General features: G+C 40.1%; 1 protein-coding gene across 2 annotated transcripts in view; it reads left to right on the top strand.

Annotated features, from left to right (window-relative positions):
• The window catches only part of STIM2 (stromal interaction molecule 2), a 188,586-nt gene extending 179,866 nt beyond the window's left edge, over window positions 1–8,720 (top strand). For both annotated transcript variants that reach the window (XM_055434195.2, XM_055434196.2), the window contains 2 exons: window positions 2,237–2,510; window positions 7,060–8,720. In XM_055434195.2, the coding sequence (XP_055290170.1) occupies window positions 2,237–2,510; window positions 7,060–7,537 (752 nt within the window). In that variant the 3' untranslated portion in view covers window positions 7,538–8,720. The remainder of the gene's footprint in view (window positions 1–2,236; window positions 2,511–7,059) is intronic.
• The last annotated feature ends 9,499 nt before the right edge of the window (window positions 8,721–18,219 follow it).

Consider the following 18,219-nt stretch of genomic DNA (forward strand, 5'->3'; position numbering starts at 1 on the left):
AGGAATGGGAGTGTGAAGTGAGAATCTTTTCCTAGAATTCTTATAACAGAGAAGAGGGACACCAGTTCCAAATTAGAGGCTAGATAAATAGGGCATTCTAAGCCATGTTAAGGTGTTTGGCTTTATCCTAATCCTAGAATTAATGGGAATCAAGTATTCTAGGCAATAAAATGTCATATTCCTTTTCCATCATAAAGAGATTGTGCAGGCCGCTGCATGGAGAGTAAGTTGGAGGAGGAAAGATCAGTTATTAGTGCGGTACAGTAGTTCAGCATAATGCAGTGGTAGTGAAGCGGGGAGTGGACAGATGTGAGAGATATTGAGGAGGTAGAATTGGAAACACTTTATGATTAACTGGATGTAGATTATGATGAAGGAAGAAGAGTCAAGAATATCTGATGTGTCCAATTCATATAACTAGGTGAGGTGTGATGGCTTATTTTTTTTTTTTTAAACCAAGGTAAAGAACATAGAAGGAGGAGTGTGTTTGGGAGGAAGATGTTGAACTCAGTATGGACATCTGTGGAATACTTAAATGTCCAGTAGGCAGGTGAATGTGAAGTTCCGAAGTTTAGAAAAAAGATGAAAGCTGGAGTCACAGATTTGGATTTCTGTTGACTGCAAAGGATAGTTGAAGTAATGGGAGTGGATGAAATTTGTTGAGAAGAAAAAGTGGAACAAGAATAGAACAAGGTCTAGAATAGAACTTTGAAGCTGTGAGTAAAGGAAGAGGTGAGAAGATGGTTGGAGAAGTCGAGGAAAGGACAGACTAATAGCGTCACTTGCTGATTCGGTGATAAGAAAGGATGGAGATGCTTACTGAACTTAGCAGTGAGGAAGTTTATCATAACTTTGTTAACAATAGTTACAGCGAAATCATATGGAAGCACTTTGCCATTTCTTTCCTGAGTGAATGAAGATAAAGTAGAGGAGAAAGCAACACTAATCATTTACGTAAAAAGGAATAAAGATGTCAGCTGAAAGCAGTCTGCGGGTAGAGGAGGTTTTGTTGTCGCTGTTGTGGTTTATCTGTTTCTCAGGTTTGTTTTTTCAACTTTTATTTTTAAGTGCTGATGGGACATGGAAGAGGAGAAGATGAAAATAAAGGCAGCAGAAGGGACAACCAGTAGAATAGGGTCATGGAGCTGAGGGTCGAGAATGGGACAGGTAGTGGAAGGAACAGAACGTGTGAGCTTGAAAGGTAGCAATATGATCAGAGTCTAGATTATCTGATACCTTAAACTTACTATTTCAAAACTGGAGTTTTGAATAATAGTAAGACCAAGGCATGAGAGTGGGCGGTGGAGTAGAATAGAGGTGAATGTCTGGTGAGAAGAGATGAGAACCATGATGGGTTTAGGTGATGGTCTTACGGATGAGATGGCTCAAGTTGATGAGAGGTTGGATAGAATGACTGAACATTAAGTGCCTAGTGAAGTGGAGGTAAGAAATTCATGTGTGAGCTTAATAGTGTGAGCAGTGAAGAACACGTTTTTATAAAAGGAGTGAGAGTTTACAGACAATATTGGGGAAATGAGACAGACATCAGTGTGATGTTCTGATGCCACAGATAGGAGTTGTGTAAGAATGAATAGCTTCAGCTTGAGCAGGGTGTTCTTAGGAGAGCTATGTGTCCATTAAGGCAAAGAAATGAGGTGCCCATTCAGTGAAGATTTAAGCATGTAGGGGAAGTTTGTCTACAATCAGCATAGGTCTAGACTGAGATTAGGAGCAGGTAGGAGGTAATCTAAGACTTCTGGTTAGTTCCACAATAGTCAGTGTTTAAGAAACAAGTTTTTATCTAACCTTTGCCTAAAAAGTAGTGAGACTGTATATACAGTATTTAATGATTCTTGATTTAAAATGTCTCAATGTTCAAACAAGTTGTGCTGTCTTTATGCTATGTTGATTTTTAAATGTAAGGATTTGTTATCATAGGTAAATACTTAAGCTTTTAGGTTAGTAATGTCAATTATTATATTAAACCTCAAATGTTTATGTTCACTTCTGTTTATTTTTTAGACCTGTTTTTATTTTTGTTACCTTTTTTCACTTCTTAGCTGTCCTGAGAATCGTAGGTGATAAGAGGATGGTAATAAGTGCACAGTTACTTACTTCAGTAATGGTAGATTCACTGGTGACAGGACCACCAGTTCCTTCAGTGTGTCTGTGCAGCATGCGTGAAAGGAGCACTGGATTTTATGAGCATTGTCATTTGTTTCTGCTTGGTTTTCAGGGACCATGGCTAAACCTGCTGCATCACTGGCCAGAAGCAGCAGCTTGTGTCGCTCCCGCCGTAGCATCATGCCGTCCTCCCCCCAGTCTCAGCGAGCTCAGCTTCCTGCACACACTCCTCATCCGTCACACCCGCGGCACCCCCACCACCCGCCGCACACGCAGCACTCGTTGCCTTCCCCTGATCCAGATATCCTGTCAGTGTCAAGTTGCCCTGCTCTTTATCGAAATGAAGAGGAGGAGGAGGCCATCTACTTCTCTGCAGAAAAGCAATGGTATTGGCAATGAATGAAGCACAGGATGTGTTTGGCTGGGTGGGTGGGAGGAAGGAGATGGGTGGGTAGGAGTGGTGTGTGGTATTAATTTTCTGTTGCTGCATAACACATTATCGTAGACTTCATGGCTTCTAACAACACCACATTTATTGGCTGTCAGTTCTGCATGCTAAAGTCCAAGCTTGGTGTGGCTAGGTTTCTGCTTAGGGTCTCACAAGGCTAAAATCTAAAAGTGTTGGCTGGGCTTTGTTCTTACCTGGAGCTTGCAGGGCCTCATCAAAGTTCACTTGGTTGTGGCAGAGTTTAGTTCCTTGTGGTGCTAGGACTGAGGTGCTGGTTTCTGTGTGTGCTCTCAGCTGGGGCTGCTCTCAGTTTCCAGAGGCTTCCCGCTATTCCTTGCCATCCACGTGTGGCCTCTGTGCCTCCTTTGCTTTGAATCTCTGCCTTTATCTCTCATCTCTAGACCCAAATTTAAAAGGCGTACCTGAATAATAATCTCTCTATATTAAGGTGAACAGATTTGGTCCTTAATTATACCTGCAAGATCCCTTCATAGCAGCACCTATGGTAGTATTGATTAATAACTCTCTGGGAGAAGATGTGTGTATGTACCAGGACTGGGAACTGGGGAACCATCTTAGAAATCTGCCCACTGCAGACCTAGAATATTTTGAGATACAACTATTAGAGGCCATTGAACACAATTGACTCAATTGACCTGTCTGATGAACAGTTTTATATGTAAACTGTAAAGGCATGAACCTCAGTATGCTTGAGCATACTGAAATATTAAATATGAACGACTCAGGTTTTGAAATATTTGTTGTCACTTAATGATTTGTCCTGTTGCATGCTAGTACTTGCTAGTAAGCATGCAGTATCAGATGCTAAAGGTTTAGGAACTTAAAAGAAGGAACTTATATTCACAACAGCTTCTTTTTCTATAAAATGGATATAGTGGCAGTGTGTTCTAGTCCAGTGAGACCTTGTGTTGTTGGGGATCTCTCTTTCTAAACCGTATTCTTTTTTTGGAGGAGGAATAAGTGACAGGAAAACTGTTAATATTTTCTGATCCTGCTACTTGATAGCTATGTGGCGTGACTTCTTACTGCTCTCCTAAGAGAAACAAAGCCCGAGGGAATGGGCTGGACATTTTCCTTGAGCCCAGTGGCTCTCTGTTGTGATTTTTTTTTTTTTCTTTAACATATCATTGTTTTATTTACTAGCAGAAGTAAAATGTATGATTAGCAGGTGATCAGTGTGGCATATTCCTAAGGAGATAGAACTAGTTTTGTGTCCTCATTGCTACTAAGAATTTGCTGCAGCTTTGCTTGGTTGACACTTTATAGTTCGCTTTTTTTGTCTAGCCTTTGCAGTGTAACGGTAGTCACCAGTAAGATGGCTTTACTGACAAAACTAATTCTGTGTGCCTTACAGAAATTGTTAGGAAAACTCTAGAATTAAAATTCTTGTCTAGAATTTTTTGCAGTGATGGAAATGTTCAGTCCTTGTTTCAAAGAGCACTGTCAGTAATTCACAGCTCACTGATAAATACGAGAAAAATTTAGATTCAGAAAACGTCCTCTTCTCTATTTTAGTCTTTTAAGTGTTGAACCACCAGAATCGTTACAAAATGATAATAAATAAAGTATTTACTATTTACTGATCTTTTATGCTCTACACATTATTACATGTACACACTCATTTAAACCTTACTTTAAGTCTTGTTATACATGCATTAAATTTACATAAATTCAACTACATGTCAATATGGGGGAAAAAAGGTAGAAAAATGACATAAATGGTATGTACAATTAAGTTCAATGTTCCAAAGAATATATGTTGTAGAAAAAAATGGGAGATTTTAAGGTGAACTGGACCTATATTCCAAATCAGACTAAGTTATACAGAAGAAACAACACTTCAGATTATTATTGTTTTGAAATTAGGATATGAGAACTAGAAGAAATATTAGAAGTTAATCAAATTCTCTTACTTTGTCAGGAAAATTGAGATCTGATTAAGTGATTTGCCCAAGGTTGTACAGCTGATTAATGGCCAGACCAGGACAGGAATCTAGGTTTCCTAACTTAGACCAATATTCTTTTTACACATTATTTAGATTTTAGAGACTAGATTTTGGAATATTTTTAACCTAGTTTAGAATTTCATACACAAAACAGCCAAACCACATAACAGAATAAAGAGTAAATTCATAAAATTTTAACTAAATCAGCTTCTGATTCTGGAAGCTGAACAGCTTCTAGGAATGATGACACACACACGCACACACACACACACACACACACACACACACACATGCTGTTTGATTAATGGACATCTACTGTAGAAAGCCACACACACATACACTCTGATTAATGGACATCTACTGCAGAAAGACACACACACAGACACACGCACAGACACACACACACACACACACTATTTGATTAATGGACATCTACTGCAGAAAGAAGCTTTGCAGAAAAGTCCTTACCAGTGATTGATTTCTGAGTCATTTCTTGCTGTCTGAACAGCCTCTTGCCCCCTGTTAGCACTATCCGTTATCAACTTGTAAAAGCATTTGAAAAAGTATGTAGTACATGTAACTGTATAAAATGAAAGCACCATTTAAATCTCTTATTTCCCAAGGAGATTTTCTGCCTTCTGAGAGCTTGTGGTGTGGTAGACAATTTGCACATACACGTATGTGTAAAGTTCATAGAAAGACTAATACATTTAGCAATCTAATATATATGTAAAGTATGATATTAAAATGCATGTCAGAAGCCATAAACATGCATCTCATAATGTGAATCATGATAATAATCATAGGTCATCCAAGGTGAGAGATGATCACTTCATTTACTCTGTAAATATGAATTTAGCCCTTGCTGTGTGTTGTGTACTTGCTAAAAACTTGAGCTGCCAAGACGGGTGAGACAAGGTCCTGGCCTAGTTCCATCTGGTGGATTATGATCATATGTGTTCCTGCCTTTCTGTCTTCAGTTCTTTTCCTTCTGTCACCTTATTTCTTTTGCCAGTTACTTTTTTACTCTGACCCTACCTTGACTGTACTTTTCATTTCGTAGTCATTCCTTTCATAGAGTGAGTGCTGTTCATCTCACCTGGATGGTACATATGAAAATGAATATAACACGATCCCTATTATTCTCTCCCTTCCTCCCTTATTTGTTAAATATCCCCATTAGCTTGTCACTATTCCAGGAAAAAACAAGTTAGTAAGACTCCCTGTGTTCGTTCAGTCTCTTTTCTTCTGAGGAAACTGACTGTAAACAAGTTAATATAAAATATTTTAGGTCGTGATAAGTTCTGGGAAGCTAAACAAAGGTAAAAGGAGAGAGAAAGCTGCTGTGAATAGGGTGATTGGGGTTTGAGACATCTCTGGGGAGAGAACATTTGAGCAGTGATGTGAATGACAGGGAGAAGTGAGCCAGGCAGAGAAGAAGAGGGGAGAAAGATGAGGCAGAGGGAACAGTAAGAGCAGCAGCCTTGAGGGAGTCACAGGATCGGCATGTGGCAGGAACAGGGCAGAGGCTGAAAATGGTACGGCGTGCAGCCAGAGGGATAGCCGAAGGCCTAACCGTCCTGGTCTTAGTGGACTTTGTCAAGGACTTTAGATTCTAGCCTAAGTGAGTGAGGAAGCATTGGAAAGTTTCTTGAGCAAAGGAATGATGTGCTCTGGTTGAGTTTTTAAAAACCACTTTACGTGCTGTTCAGAGAAGTAACTGTGAGGGGAGAGCAAGAATGGAAGCCAGGAAGCTACTGCAGTCCTTGAGGTAGGGCAGGAAGGAGGGTAGTGGCAGCAGGACAGGCAGAAAGAGGTCGGTTTGAGGCATATTTGGAAGAAATAGCATTTACTGTTTGTTGGCTTTGGGGTTGTAAACTTTATTTTCCTAGTCTTCTTTAATTCTCTTTCAACTATGGAGAAAGTGAGGAAATTACAGAGGAATAAAGTGAGCATTTATTAAATAGCACTGTATCATTGCCCTTCACCTGCCATCCACTCCCAAACTCTGTGTGCCTCAGCTCTCTTCCCTTCTTTTTCAAACTTGGGAGAGGTTATATTTTAGCTTAGTATATTCTTTTCTTTCTTCCTTAGGAAGCTATATTCAGTCAGTTTAATGACTAAAAAATAAAGGCAGCGGCAGTGACTATAATTCGTCTTTTCAACTATATGTCAAATATATGATTTCGTAAGAAAAGTTTTCAGCTTGAAAATAAAACATAGAAGTAGCTAAATGATAAAAGCCTGTAAAAATTAAACATTTTCATTTCTCTAACAATTGAAGGAGTTGTAACTTCAGTTACATTTTCTAGATTGTTTATCATAGTTTATGTTAAAAATTAAACATTGAATTTTGATAAGCATATTATTTAGAGTAGCAGTTTTCTAATTTTGTTGAAATGTATACAGAATGATAGCTTAAACTATGGAAGTTGTTTTGGTTAGGATTCATTGGAACATCTGCTGGTACCCTTAAGAACATACTGACAGAATTTTACCTTTGCCTCTCTCTCCATCCAGGGAGGTGCCAGATACAGCTTCAGAATGTGACTCCTTAAATTCTTCCATTGGAAGGAAACAGTCTCCTCCTTCAAGCCTTGAGATATACCAAACGTTGTCTCCTCGAAAAATATCAAGAGATGAGCTCTCTCTAGAGGATTCATCGCGAGGAGATTCGCCCATAACTGCAGACATCTCGCGGGGTTCTCCTGATTGCGTGGGTCTGACAGAAACTAAGAGCATGATCTTCAGTCCTGCCAGCAAAGTGTACAATGGCATCCTGGAAAAATCGTGTAGCATGAACCAGCTCTCCAGTGGCATCCCTGTGCCTAAACCTCGCCACACGTCATGTTCCTCTGCGGGCAACGACAGCAAGGCAGTGCAGGAAGCCCCGAGTGTTGCCAGGATAAGCAGCATCCCACATGACCTTTGCCATAATGGAGAGAAAAGCAAAAAGCCATCAAAAATTAAAAGCCTTTTTAAGAAGAAATCTAAGTGAACTGGCTTGGCTGACTTGGTGGAATTCCATTCAAGTGACATCTTTAAACTTTTATCTCCCATCCTTCACTCCCCTTTTTTTTGTTTTAATTTTAGGAATGTAACTCCGTTGAGGCTTTCCAGACTGGATGCCATAGTGGAATGTCCTTAAGGGCAACTGTCTGCTGTCTGCTTATTTAAATGACTATATAATCAATTTGTCAAGCCAGTTATTACTGAAAAATCATTAAGAAATGAGACAGTTTACAGTCGTTTTTGCCTATTTATTTCTGCTTTGTTATTAGTGATGTATAGACAACATTTTGTTGAAAGCCACTATGGACTTACAAGCTTTAATGGACTAGTAAGCCAGCATGGGCTTGCAAAAATTATTTGTTTACCAGAGCATCTTCTTATCTTTCCACAGACCTATTTACATCCTAGACTGAAATAACTTTAAAATAGTAAAACTAATTGCACTACTGTTTTCCAGACTGGAAAAAAATCCCTGCAAGTGAAACTGTATAGAATTTATAAAATGACTATGGATAGGGGACTGTTTTCACTTTTAGATCAAAATGGGTTTTTAAGTAGAACCTAGAATTTCTAATTGACTTGATTTCTGGAAATGAAAACCCGTGCTTTTATTATGGGACGCTTGTTTAAATGCATTTAACATTGTAAGTTTCAAGTCCTGCTGTAAAGATCATGTTGTTTTGTTTATCCCAGGGCTTTCACTGTGATTTTCTGCATTGCAGGCTGTATGATAAAATATAAATAATTTAAAGAGAGAAGGCTTTTAATTCCTTACACAAGTAGAAGAGTTAAAAAACTTGATTGATGGACTTAAAACATTCACAAGCATATACTGAGGTGGGGGAATGTGGGAATTCAGGCACTTGTTTACAGACTTAATAACTGCAAAGGATTTATGGTTTGCGAAAAACTTGTACTGTGGAAAAGATAATAAATCTCAGACATTATTGTGTGGGACTGTGCTGATTTTTGTTGATAACACTCCACTAAGAACACTATATGTTTTCTGGAGAACTGTGTAAACTGTCTTCTTGCTTAATTGCAATATAAGAAATAGTGATGTTCTGAAAGCAAGTTGTCAACAAATTTCTTTCTATTTTATATTGTCATATTTTTATGTAGTTTGAAATGTATTAAATGTTCTAATATCAAGATTAACAAAATATAAATTTATGGTGCATTTAGATTGTGTTGTATTAATTTGTTAAGTTTGTTAAAATGATACCATATGATAAAGGTAACTTTTACTGTGAAGATTGTCACATGGAGCGACAAAGTACATTAATATCTGAGGAGTTTCTGCTTAAACAAATTATTTTAAAAATTCAGTCCAAATGATCTGGTTAATGCTGTGTGGGTAGATGTTTGGTGCATATTAACTCGAATGGTTTTTCAGCTTTATGGCTCTAACTGGTAATATCCAACTCAGTCCTGTTTAGATGAAAATGCTGATTAAGCAATCAGCATTTGAGATTTACTCCAAAGAAATACTTTAGTGAGAATATGAACAGTTTCCCAACAACGCCTGTAAATTTTGTGTACTTTAATGCAGTTGTTAAAACTGTTAAGGTCTTGAATGATTTTTATATATACAGATATTTATATATTTAGTAGACAGTGGTATAAGTTAAATAATTTGACTGAAATGAACATGGTGTTTTGGACTAATTATAAGGTGAGTTAACCTGAAAGGTCAAGAGTTGAGGAAAATAGGCCCGAAAGCTGTTGAGGAAGGGGAAAAACTGCATAAAAATTGAAAAGCGTTCTGGAAAGTTTCTTCAGAATGGAGGGAATATCCTCTTTCTTCTTAGAACCAGGCAGAAGTTCTTCCCTCTGAAAACTGCAGAAGGAATGAGAACTTTTCAGTTTTATGACTAGAAACGGTAAAAGCTGCAGAGTGTGGAGGCGGGCTGGGAGCAGGAAGGGCTCTAGGGACGCCCAGCAAGGCCCCTGCTCAGGGTTGCAAGAGATCCTGGATCAGAAACACCTACATGCTAGAATCTATGTTTGGGAGTGGGAGAGGGAGGCCAAGTCAGAGAATTTATAGTTTGTGCTAGATTTCATACACTTTCTATAAATAGATTTAACCAAGGAATACTTGCTGCTGTTCCATGTTTCTTGTAATATTTACTTTGCATTAGTACAGTGCTCCATATTTGTAAATTCAAAAGATAATTGAGTTTTGGAAAGCCACAATAATCCCATATCACATCATTTACACATGAAGAGTTGGATGTTAGTATAAATTTTTGAACTTAACCTATTTGTAACCTTATTTTAAGCTTATAAAAACGATGGTATTTTCCTAATTTTAAAAGTTATTACTTATAAAAAATGATTCATGATAGAAAAGTATGAAGAAGAAAAACAACCAGGCAGGTCAAATTCTACTGCCTAAAGTAATCCTTTTAATATTTTGGCATGTTTTCTACTAGATCATTTTCTATGTATTGATACATACTTTACATGATTGAAATCATACTATATATCTTTATACTTTTTCACTTAATATAAGCATTTCTCCATCATTAGTAAAAACCCTTTAAGAGCAACATTTTAGTGATTGTATGATTTCAGGAGCAACATTTTAACGATTGTATGATATGCTGTTGTATTGATTTACCATTATCTTTTAAAATATTCTTTTATTATTAAACATTAGGCTATTTCCAGACTTCTGATATATGGAATGCTAGCGTTTAACATTTGTTGAGCACCCTGTATGCCAGGCACTGTTCTAAACTCTATTTTCTCATTTAATTTTTACACTAACCTTCTAAGGTAGGTATGATTTTTTTTTTCTTTTTTTAAAATCACCATTTTACTGATGAGGAAACTGAGTCCAGAAAATTAATTATTTGCTGAAGATCATTAGCAAATGATAGAATTACGCTAACTTCTAAGTCATACTACATAAATTCTAAAGAACATTCTCATTCCTTGGAATACAGATTTTTAGAAAAGCATAATAACTTAGTTTATGTTCATGCATATACGTTTGTATGTATACACATGGAGTCTTACATGTAAACCTTGAGGGTGACTGAAAGTTCTTTCTCCATGTAGCTGTGTTTATATTTCCCTAATATCTGAGTGTACAAGTGCCTTTTTACTTCACATCATCATTTCTGAATTACCATTTGGTTAAAACTTCACTATTTTAACAAGTATTTTTTTTTTACTAGGTAAATAATGTCTAATGTGGATGGAAAGGTTTTTTTATGCCATGTGTTTTAATTTCAGTGAATTATTTCTTCATGTCCTTTGCCCATTAAGTGCTTGGGGTCCTAGTGTTTTTCTCAATCTTTTACACAGTCTTCAAATGCTATTTTTGTATTCTTTACTTACTTACTAGAACAGTGAATTTTTTTTTTTTATCAAATAGCATTTTACATGTTTATTTTTAAAAGTAAGCTGAAGAAAACCTACCTTTAAGTTTTAGCCTTACTGCTGTCCTGTTTTTAGGTGTTGAATGAGAGACTAGGTCCCCCACCCCCCAAATAGCAGATAAAAAGCATTCAGAATCTGCTTAAGTCATTCAACAAGTATCTAATTGCTTACCATGCACCAAACATTATGATAAGCTCTGAAGGTATCGAGGCAAATGTGACAGGTACCTCCCCTAAAGGAACTTGATATTTAATAGGGAAGACAGGTCATAAACCCTAACATAAGGGCAGTAATAGAAACATAAACCAAATGTTGGGAAGTGGGATTATGTAACTCAAAAGTATTTATTTGATCAAGGGTTATTTGATGGTGTTAATTTACTAAGATATGGAGAGGTTTGCTATGGCTGAAATATGCCAAGTCCAAAGGCAAGTTAGTTTTAGGGCTTCTGCTAACTAGTAGTCTAGTTTCAACAACTGAGCTTGCAATTATTGAGTCCCAGCAAAACACTTTGTGATAGCTGTGAGTGTGCTCATTCTGGGATAAGTTGTTCACCAGAGAGAAACACTGAGCTCCTGCACAAGAGGCCTGATTATACTGTAAAAGACTTTCCCTCCCCTCCTTCTCACCCCTAAAACAGCGGTCTGTTGAAAGACACTCCAGATTTCTCAAGTAGGCCTGATCAGATCTTTCGGTAACTCATTTTTTTTGAGGAAACTCTATACTGTTTTCCATAGTGGCTGCACCAGTTTACATTCCCACCAACAGTGTAGAAAGGTTCTGTTTTCTCCACACCCTTTCCAGCAGGTTTTATTTGTCGACTTTGATGATGGCCATTTTGACAGGTAGAAGGTGATAGCCTCATTGCAGTTTTGATTTACACTTCTCAGCTGGTACCAGGAGGGCTTCAGGTCAGTTTTCAGATGTTGCCTCAGTCCCATCATTGGGCTTTCCTGAGGTTATCTACGGGTCTCTGACCCTCAGGGTCCTATACATGACAATGTGTGTTGTGGGCCCAGGTAGGACATTGTAGGGAGGACTCAGTCCAGATCTTGATTTCTTATCTGCGAGAAAGGATTGAGGCAATGCCCAGGATTCCTTCATGAGTTAGAGTTTTGACTGCCAGGGTCTCCATAATCCTGATGTTTGATCTTTTACTGCTTATGTTGCAGTATCTTCATTTGCCTTTAAAAATGAGAGAGCAAGCAGGTACGGAGAGCAGCTGTGCAGTTTGCGGGAGTCACAGTGGCTCGGCCCCTCCAAATCCCGTCTTTAAAGCAGCAGGAGGGTGCGGCCTCCCCTTCCTACATCCTGCCTGGTTGGCCTGGCAGGTTCTAGTCCCCTGTAAGCAGGGCTCTAAAAAATCTTACTTGAGTCAAACTTGTCTTGCTTCCAGCTACCACATTTTAGTTTCAAATAGTTGTGTGACATAGCAGCCATTCCAGTGTTGTGGTTCTGTTGAGAATACCTGGTGTCTATTTCTGGTTAGAGGTCTTATCACCTCTTTAATTGGAGCATCTTAGTTCTAAAGTATCCACATGGGCTAATTTCCCATGAGTGAGAACATTTACTTCTGGAATCTCTCACATACGTCCAGTCCCTGGGATTTGATAGATCAGAGGGAGATTGAAGGGCAGTATCACTTAGGAACTGGAAAAGGTTACTAGAATAAGAATGTGGCTTTTTTGTTTTGTTTTTGAAATACCAGCTCTTCAACTTTGGTGCTTCTCCTTGAAAAAGCTTTCAATTAACACTCAAGATGTGCATCTGTAGTCAAAAAGTACTGTGACAGGAAATTAAAGAGGGGCTGGTTGAGGGTGGGTGGGGGATGAAGCCTGGGTGCAGCAGTGACCCAGAGGTTACCTCTGGCCTATAATGTAAAGGTAAGACAATGAACCCGGGAATACGACCAGGGCATGGAACCTTGGGAAAGGAGAGGACAAGTAGGGAGAGAAAAGGTGCATTTACGGTCAAATCACCACATCTTGTTCATTTAATTCCTGAACATCTCAGCTAATGCCTCTGCTGCCCCGGGGCCTTGCTTTCTTCATTTCTCATCTTATTAACTTTAAAGGGCTTTACCGTCTTTCATCCACTTGGCGAGCTTTCCAAGCCACAGGATGGAATTTTCTCTGATTAAAATCTCTCTATGCCTCTCTGTTGCCTGTACGATAAAGTACAAACTTAAACTAGCAAAAGACCTTGGTCTTCTGGGCCTGTTTGCTTCTCTCGCCTCATGGCTTCGTGAGGACAGAGCCATGTGTAACCTCCAGTTACACAGAACCACATGGAGGTTTCTGAAAAGCCAGGCTACTGCTTTTGCTTGGAATGTCCTCTCCTGTCTTGGGCCATAAACTCTAAAGTTTTAACTTGGCTCAGGTATCTCCAGGAAGCCTTCCATACACACCCCGATCTGAGCATGATAGACCACTTCTGTGAATGTCCAAAACTTGGTGTTTATTCCAGTGTTTGTCACATCAGATTATTAATACATGGAACTTGATTTCTTTTCCCAATAAACTGAACTGCTTAAGAGCAGTACTCTGCCTTATCTTGCTTTGAAGTCCCGAGGACTGGAGCTTCAGTCAGTGAATACGTTACATGCCTGACAAGGGAATAAGTAACAGACATCACTGCTGCCTTCAAGTTTCAGACTGTTAGGGCATTCACAAGTTTAATGATCAAAAGGCGATTCAAGACTATTACCTCATACAAATGAGCATGGTGTGGCTGTATTTCCATTGTCTTATAATGCAGGTTCCAAAGAAGGAAGAGAACAAGATGGCATGGGGGTAATGAGTCTGTTTTCTTTGTGAGATGTATTTTTAGAGATGGGTTCTATCCCTGGGTCAGGAAGATCCCCTGGAGAAGGAAATGGCAACCCACTCCAGTATTCTTGCCTGGAGAATCCCATGGACAGAAGAGCCTGGAGGGCTACAGCCCATGGGGTCATAAAGTTGGACACGGCTAAGTGAGTTGCACTGAATGAGGAGTGCTGTCTGAATAGGCCTAAAAGAGATGGTGTCAGAACGGCTGGCTTCTTTCCTTTCAGGCTCTGTTCAGGGGTTTCCTCTGTGCAGTTGCTTAGCTTATCCAGTCCTGCTCTTGTATCATTAGATCTTACTCTTTTAGTAAGTATATAGTGAGAGCCTATACTATGCTGAGTGCAGAGCACAGGACAATAAGATAAACATAGTCTTCACCTCGCTTGTTGAACAAATTCATAAATAGCTGTTTAAATCACCCTGTTTGTTATTAGGGGGCTTCCCAGCTGGCACAATTGATAAAGAACCTGCTTGCCAGTGCAAGAGATGTAAGAGACGTGGGCTTTGTGGTCCCTGGGTCAGGAAGATCCCCTGGAGGAGAGCACGGCAACCCACTCCAATATTCTTGCCTGGAGAATCCCATGGACAGAGGAGCCTGGTGGGCTGCAGTCCATAGGGTTGCAAAAGGGCCGGACATGACTGAAGTGACTTAGCACATTTAGTTTGTTATTGGTGCTGTGAAGAAAATGGTCACAGAGCCAGACAGGTATTTAAGTGAGCTTTAACTCCATTAAAAGGCAGGGAGGGCCTTGCTAAGGAAGTGATTTTGTGCTTAACCCTGCAGAGTTAGTAGGAAACAGACGAAGAGGAGATCCAAGTGTTTGAATGGCCCAGGCAGTGCTAATATAGAAAGACTTGGGAGGAAAAGCGTCAGGTGTGTGCAGGAAACTGAAGGAAGGTTGGGTTGTAATGAGGAAGCAAGAGACCCCAGAGAGAGCAATGCCTTGCAGGTTTAAGACGGTAGACCCGCTCCCAAGACTGTGGGAAATCATTGAAAGGGTTAAGTGTGGGGAAAATGATTCTTCTTAAATTTATTTTACATTTCTATTGCTTCCAGATAGCTTGAGGGGTAAACACTGTTGATTTATGTATCCTTATATTCCCTCTTAGCACCTGTCACTAAATCAAATACTTAGTAAATATTTAGCAACTTGGTTTCCAAGTGGAGGGAGACAAGTGCAAGGGTGAGAATGAGCAGGGTAATTCAGGAGACTGATAGGGACTAGAAAGAGCCATGGGAGAGTCATGGGGAGCCTTGGGAGTAGGCTGGTTCTTCTTCCCTTTGGTTAGAAGTTTGCATTATAATAGCTGGAATTGCTGTGGCAAAACACCATGGACTGGGGGCTTCAACAACAGAAACTGATTTTCTCATGGTTCTGGATGCTGAAACTGAGATCAAGCTACCAGCATGGCTGGGTTCTGGTGAGGCCTTTTCCTGGCTTGCAGACAGCTAGCTGCCTTCTTGCTGCGTCCTCACAAGGCAGAGAGGGGAGCGAGAGACGGGGAGCGCTCAGGTTCTATCAGGTTAGGATCCCATTGTGTGGTTTCATTGAACCTTAATTACCTCCTTGAACTTCCCTGGTGGCTCAGTGGTAAAGAACTCGCCTACCAATGCAGGAGACACAGGTTCAATCCCTGGGTCGGGAAGATTCCCTGGAGAAGGAAATGGCAAACAACTCCATCCAGTATTCTTGCCCAGAGAATCCCCATGGACAGAGGAGCCTGGCAGGCTATAGTCCATGGGGTCACAAAATGTCAGACATGACTTAGTGTCTGAACAACAAGACTCTGTCTCCAAGTATAGTCACAATTGGAGTTAGACCTTCAACAAATGAATTTAGGGAGGACACAACTCAATCCTTCACAGGTTTTATACTGTGAAACCACTGAAGCAGTGTTTCTCAACCTGCATGCAAGTCAGCAGCACTAGGGGAGTTCTCTCAAAGTTAATGCTGAGGGGACCTATCTTGGGAATTGCTGTTTCTTTTAATTCTCGCTAGGGATTCAATTGACATTTTAAAACTATATCCCGGGGATGAGTCTAACTGTATCAGGGAACAATGACTTATCTATGTATTGTATTCCTAGCCTGTAAACTGAAGGACTTCACATTTAAATCTCTCTGTTCCTCTCTCTGAAATTTTTTCCTGATTAGAAAAATTTGAGAGAAACCAACCTTTGCTGGGCCTGTACAGGAAACGCAGCCAGCTTTTCACTGTCTTGTGCTTGGTGGTGTTTTTCTTGCTACGACTGACTGCTTTGTTAAACAGCAATTGTAATCTCCATATTGTTGGCTGAGTGGGTGCCAGGCACACCTGACTTTCCCGCAAATGGGTCACGGCAAAGTTAGATTTGAAGGAGGGGAAACTAGGAAGCCCAATTCTGACCTTAGTGGTTTTTAACCGGAATGCTTCAGCTTCAAGTCACAGAAAACATGACTAAGCAATGGCTCAACAATTTGAGGCTCTGTTTTCCTTCCTAGGATTGGATGTCCAGAGAAAGGTGGTCCAGACGGTCCACGTAGAGGCTCCTTCCCTCTTTCCACTGTATCCATCCTGGCTGCCTAATGGCCCAGGGCAGCTGCATTGCCTCTCACATCACGTGTCCACGCCAGGCAGGAGGAAGAAAAAGCTAAGCAGTGTATGCCTGTTGACGCCACTACCTTGTAAAGAGCTTTTCAGGAAGCTTTGCCCAGTAACACTGCTCTTCACTTCATCAGCCAGGACTGTGGCTCACAGCATCACCCACAAGAGAAGCTGGGGAATAGAATGGTTTAACTTCTATTTATTTATGTTTGGTATGCTGCTGCTGCTCTCAGACACAACTCTACTAATGACAGAGAAGGGGGTTGGATTTTAAGGAAAGAATTAGAAACATCTGCCACAGGTCACTGGGCACTTGCCTGACTTTGAGATAAATTTTAAAATGTTAAGAGTTTCCCACAGCTAGAGAGTAGCCCCTGCTCCTGGCAACTGGAGAAAGCCCTCGGGCAGCAATGGAGGCCCAGCGGACCAAAAATAGCTTAATAAATAAAATGATTACAAAATGTTCGTATTTCTGTCATGTGCCAGGAACCGTTCTAGATACTGGGAGTGCAATAGGGAAAACAAAAATGAAAAGGCAAAACAGAAAACCAGACAAAGTCGTCTTCCCTCTCACGGGGTTACATGCAAGTGGGGAATACAATCAAAAAATGAAGTGTGTAATGTGTTAGATGAGTAGGTGAGGACGGAGGTGGTTGTTTGCAGTTTTCAGTTGGATGCTCAGGAAGACCAGTGTTTGGAACCTGGCGTGTGAGTCATACCATGAAGGACGTGAGGTATGTACATTCCTTGGAATATAAATACCTCGAAAGGAGCCTCGAAGGCAAGGCAACAGGGAACGATAGATGCAAAGGCCCTGCATTCCTCGTTCTACCTCCAGTCTATGTTTGCTTTATGGGTTCTTATTATTTTTGTCTTAATGGGCATTTATCTCCATATGGGCATTGGTATATACAGCTGAGGTATAAATGTAAAATAGCCTCCAATTAAAATAAAAAAATTGAGAACAACCTTATAAAAAATAAAAAGGGCAATTCTAGGGTTTGCCTTGATACTTCCTCCCCCTTTGGAAAAACTAAGGTGCGTGAATGCACATCTTGAGAAATTGTTAAGTGTCTTTTCCCACTTCTTTCCCCCTCCTGAGTCCTGTTCCCTTATTTCCTTATCCTTCCAGAGATGATGCTGTAGAAATTATGAGAATGGATTTGGAGTCTTGATAGCTCTGAGTATAAGCCCTTACATTTCCTACCTGTGATACTGGGCAAATAGCATATCTTCCCAGAGCCTATCAGCTCACCTGAGAAGCTGGGGTGGATGCTAATGCCCCCCTCCCTCTTGCTGAGTGAGATGAGGTGGTGAAGGGCCCCATCACTGAGCTGGGTACCTGTTGGTTATCTCTTCTCTTCCTTATGGTCTTCAGCTTCTGGGTCACATAGAATATCTGAGGTAGGTCAAGCACTGTTCTATGAAAAGAGGACTTCATACTCTTTACCAATGTGCGAGAATCTAGTGTCACATATATATTCCTCAGTGAAGCTATATTTACCAGCCTGTCCCTACACCCAACCCCAAAGTCTTCTGAGAGGTTGACACCAGGCCTTTACTTACTGAATGTCAGACACCAATGCTGCTCACACTGTGAAGCCTCGTCATCATCCAGAACCATCCACCTGCCCTGTGTGTCTTTGTTGCTGATTCCCTTGCTCCATTTTGCCTCACCAGCTTTGACAATGTTGTAAAGAGTGGTTCATTTCAGTTTGCAAAAACGTAGTCTAAAATGGGATCAGCAAACGTTTTCTATAAAGAACTGGACTGTAAATGTTTTCAGTTTTGCAGGCCATGGGTCTGCCACAAAATTTGTGCTCAAATCTGCCATTGCAGCCTGAAAGAAGCCACAGATAGCATACTAG

Source organism: Moschus berezovskii, chromosome 5 (assembly GCF_049115385.1).
Source record: "Moschus berezovskii isolate FMDL1 chromosome 5, NW_MosBer_1.0, whole genome shotgun sequence".
NCBI lineage: Eukaryota > Metazoa > Chordata > Mammalia > Artiodactyla > Moschidae > Moschus > Moschus berezovskii.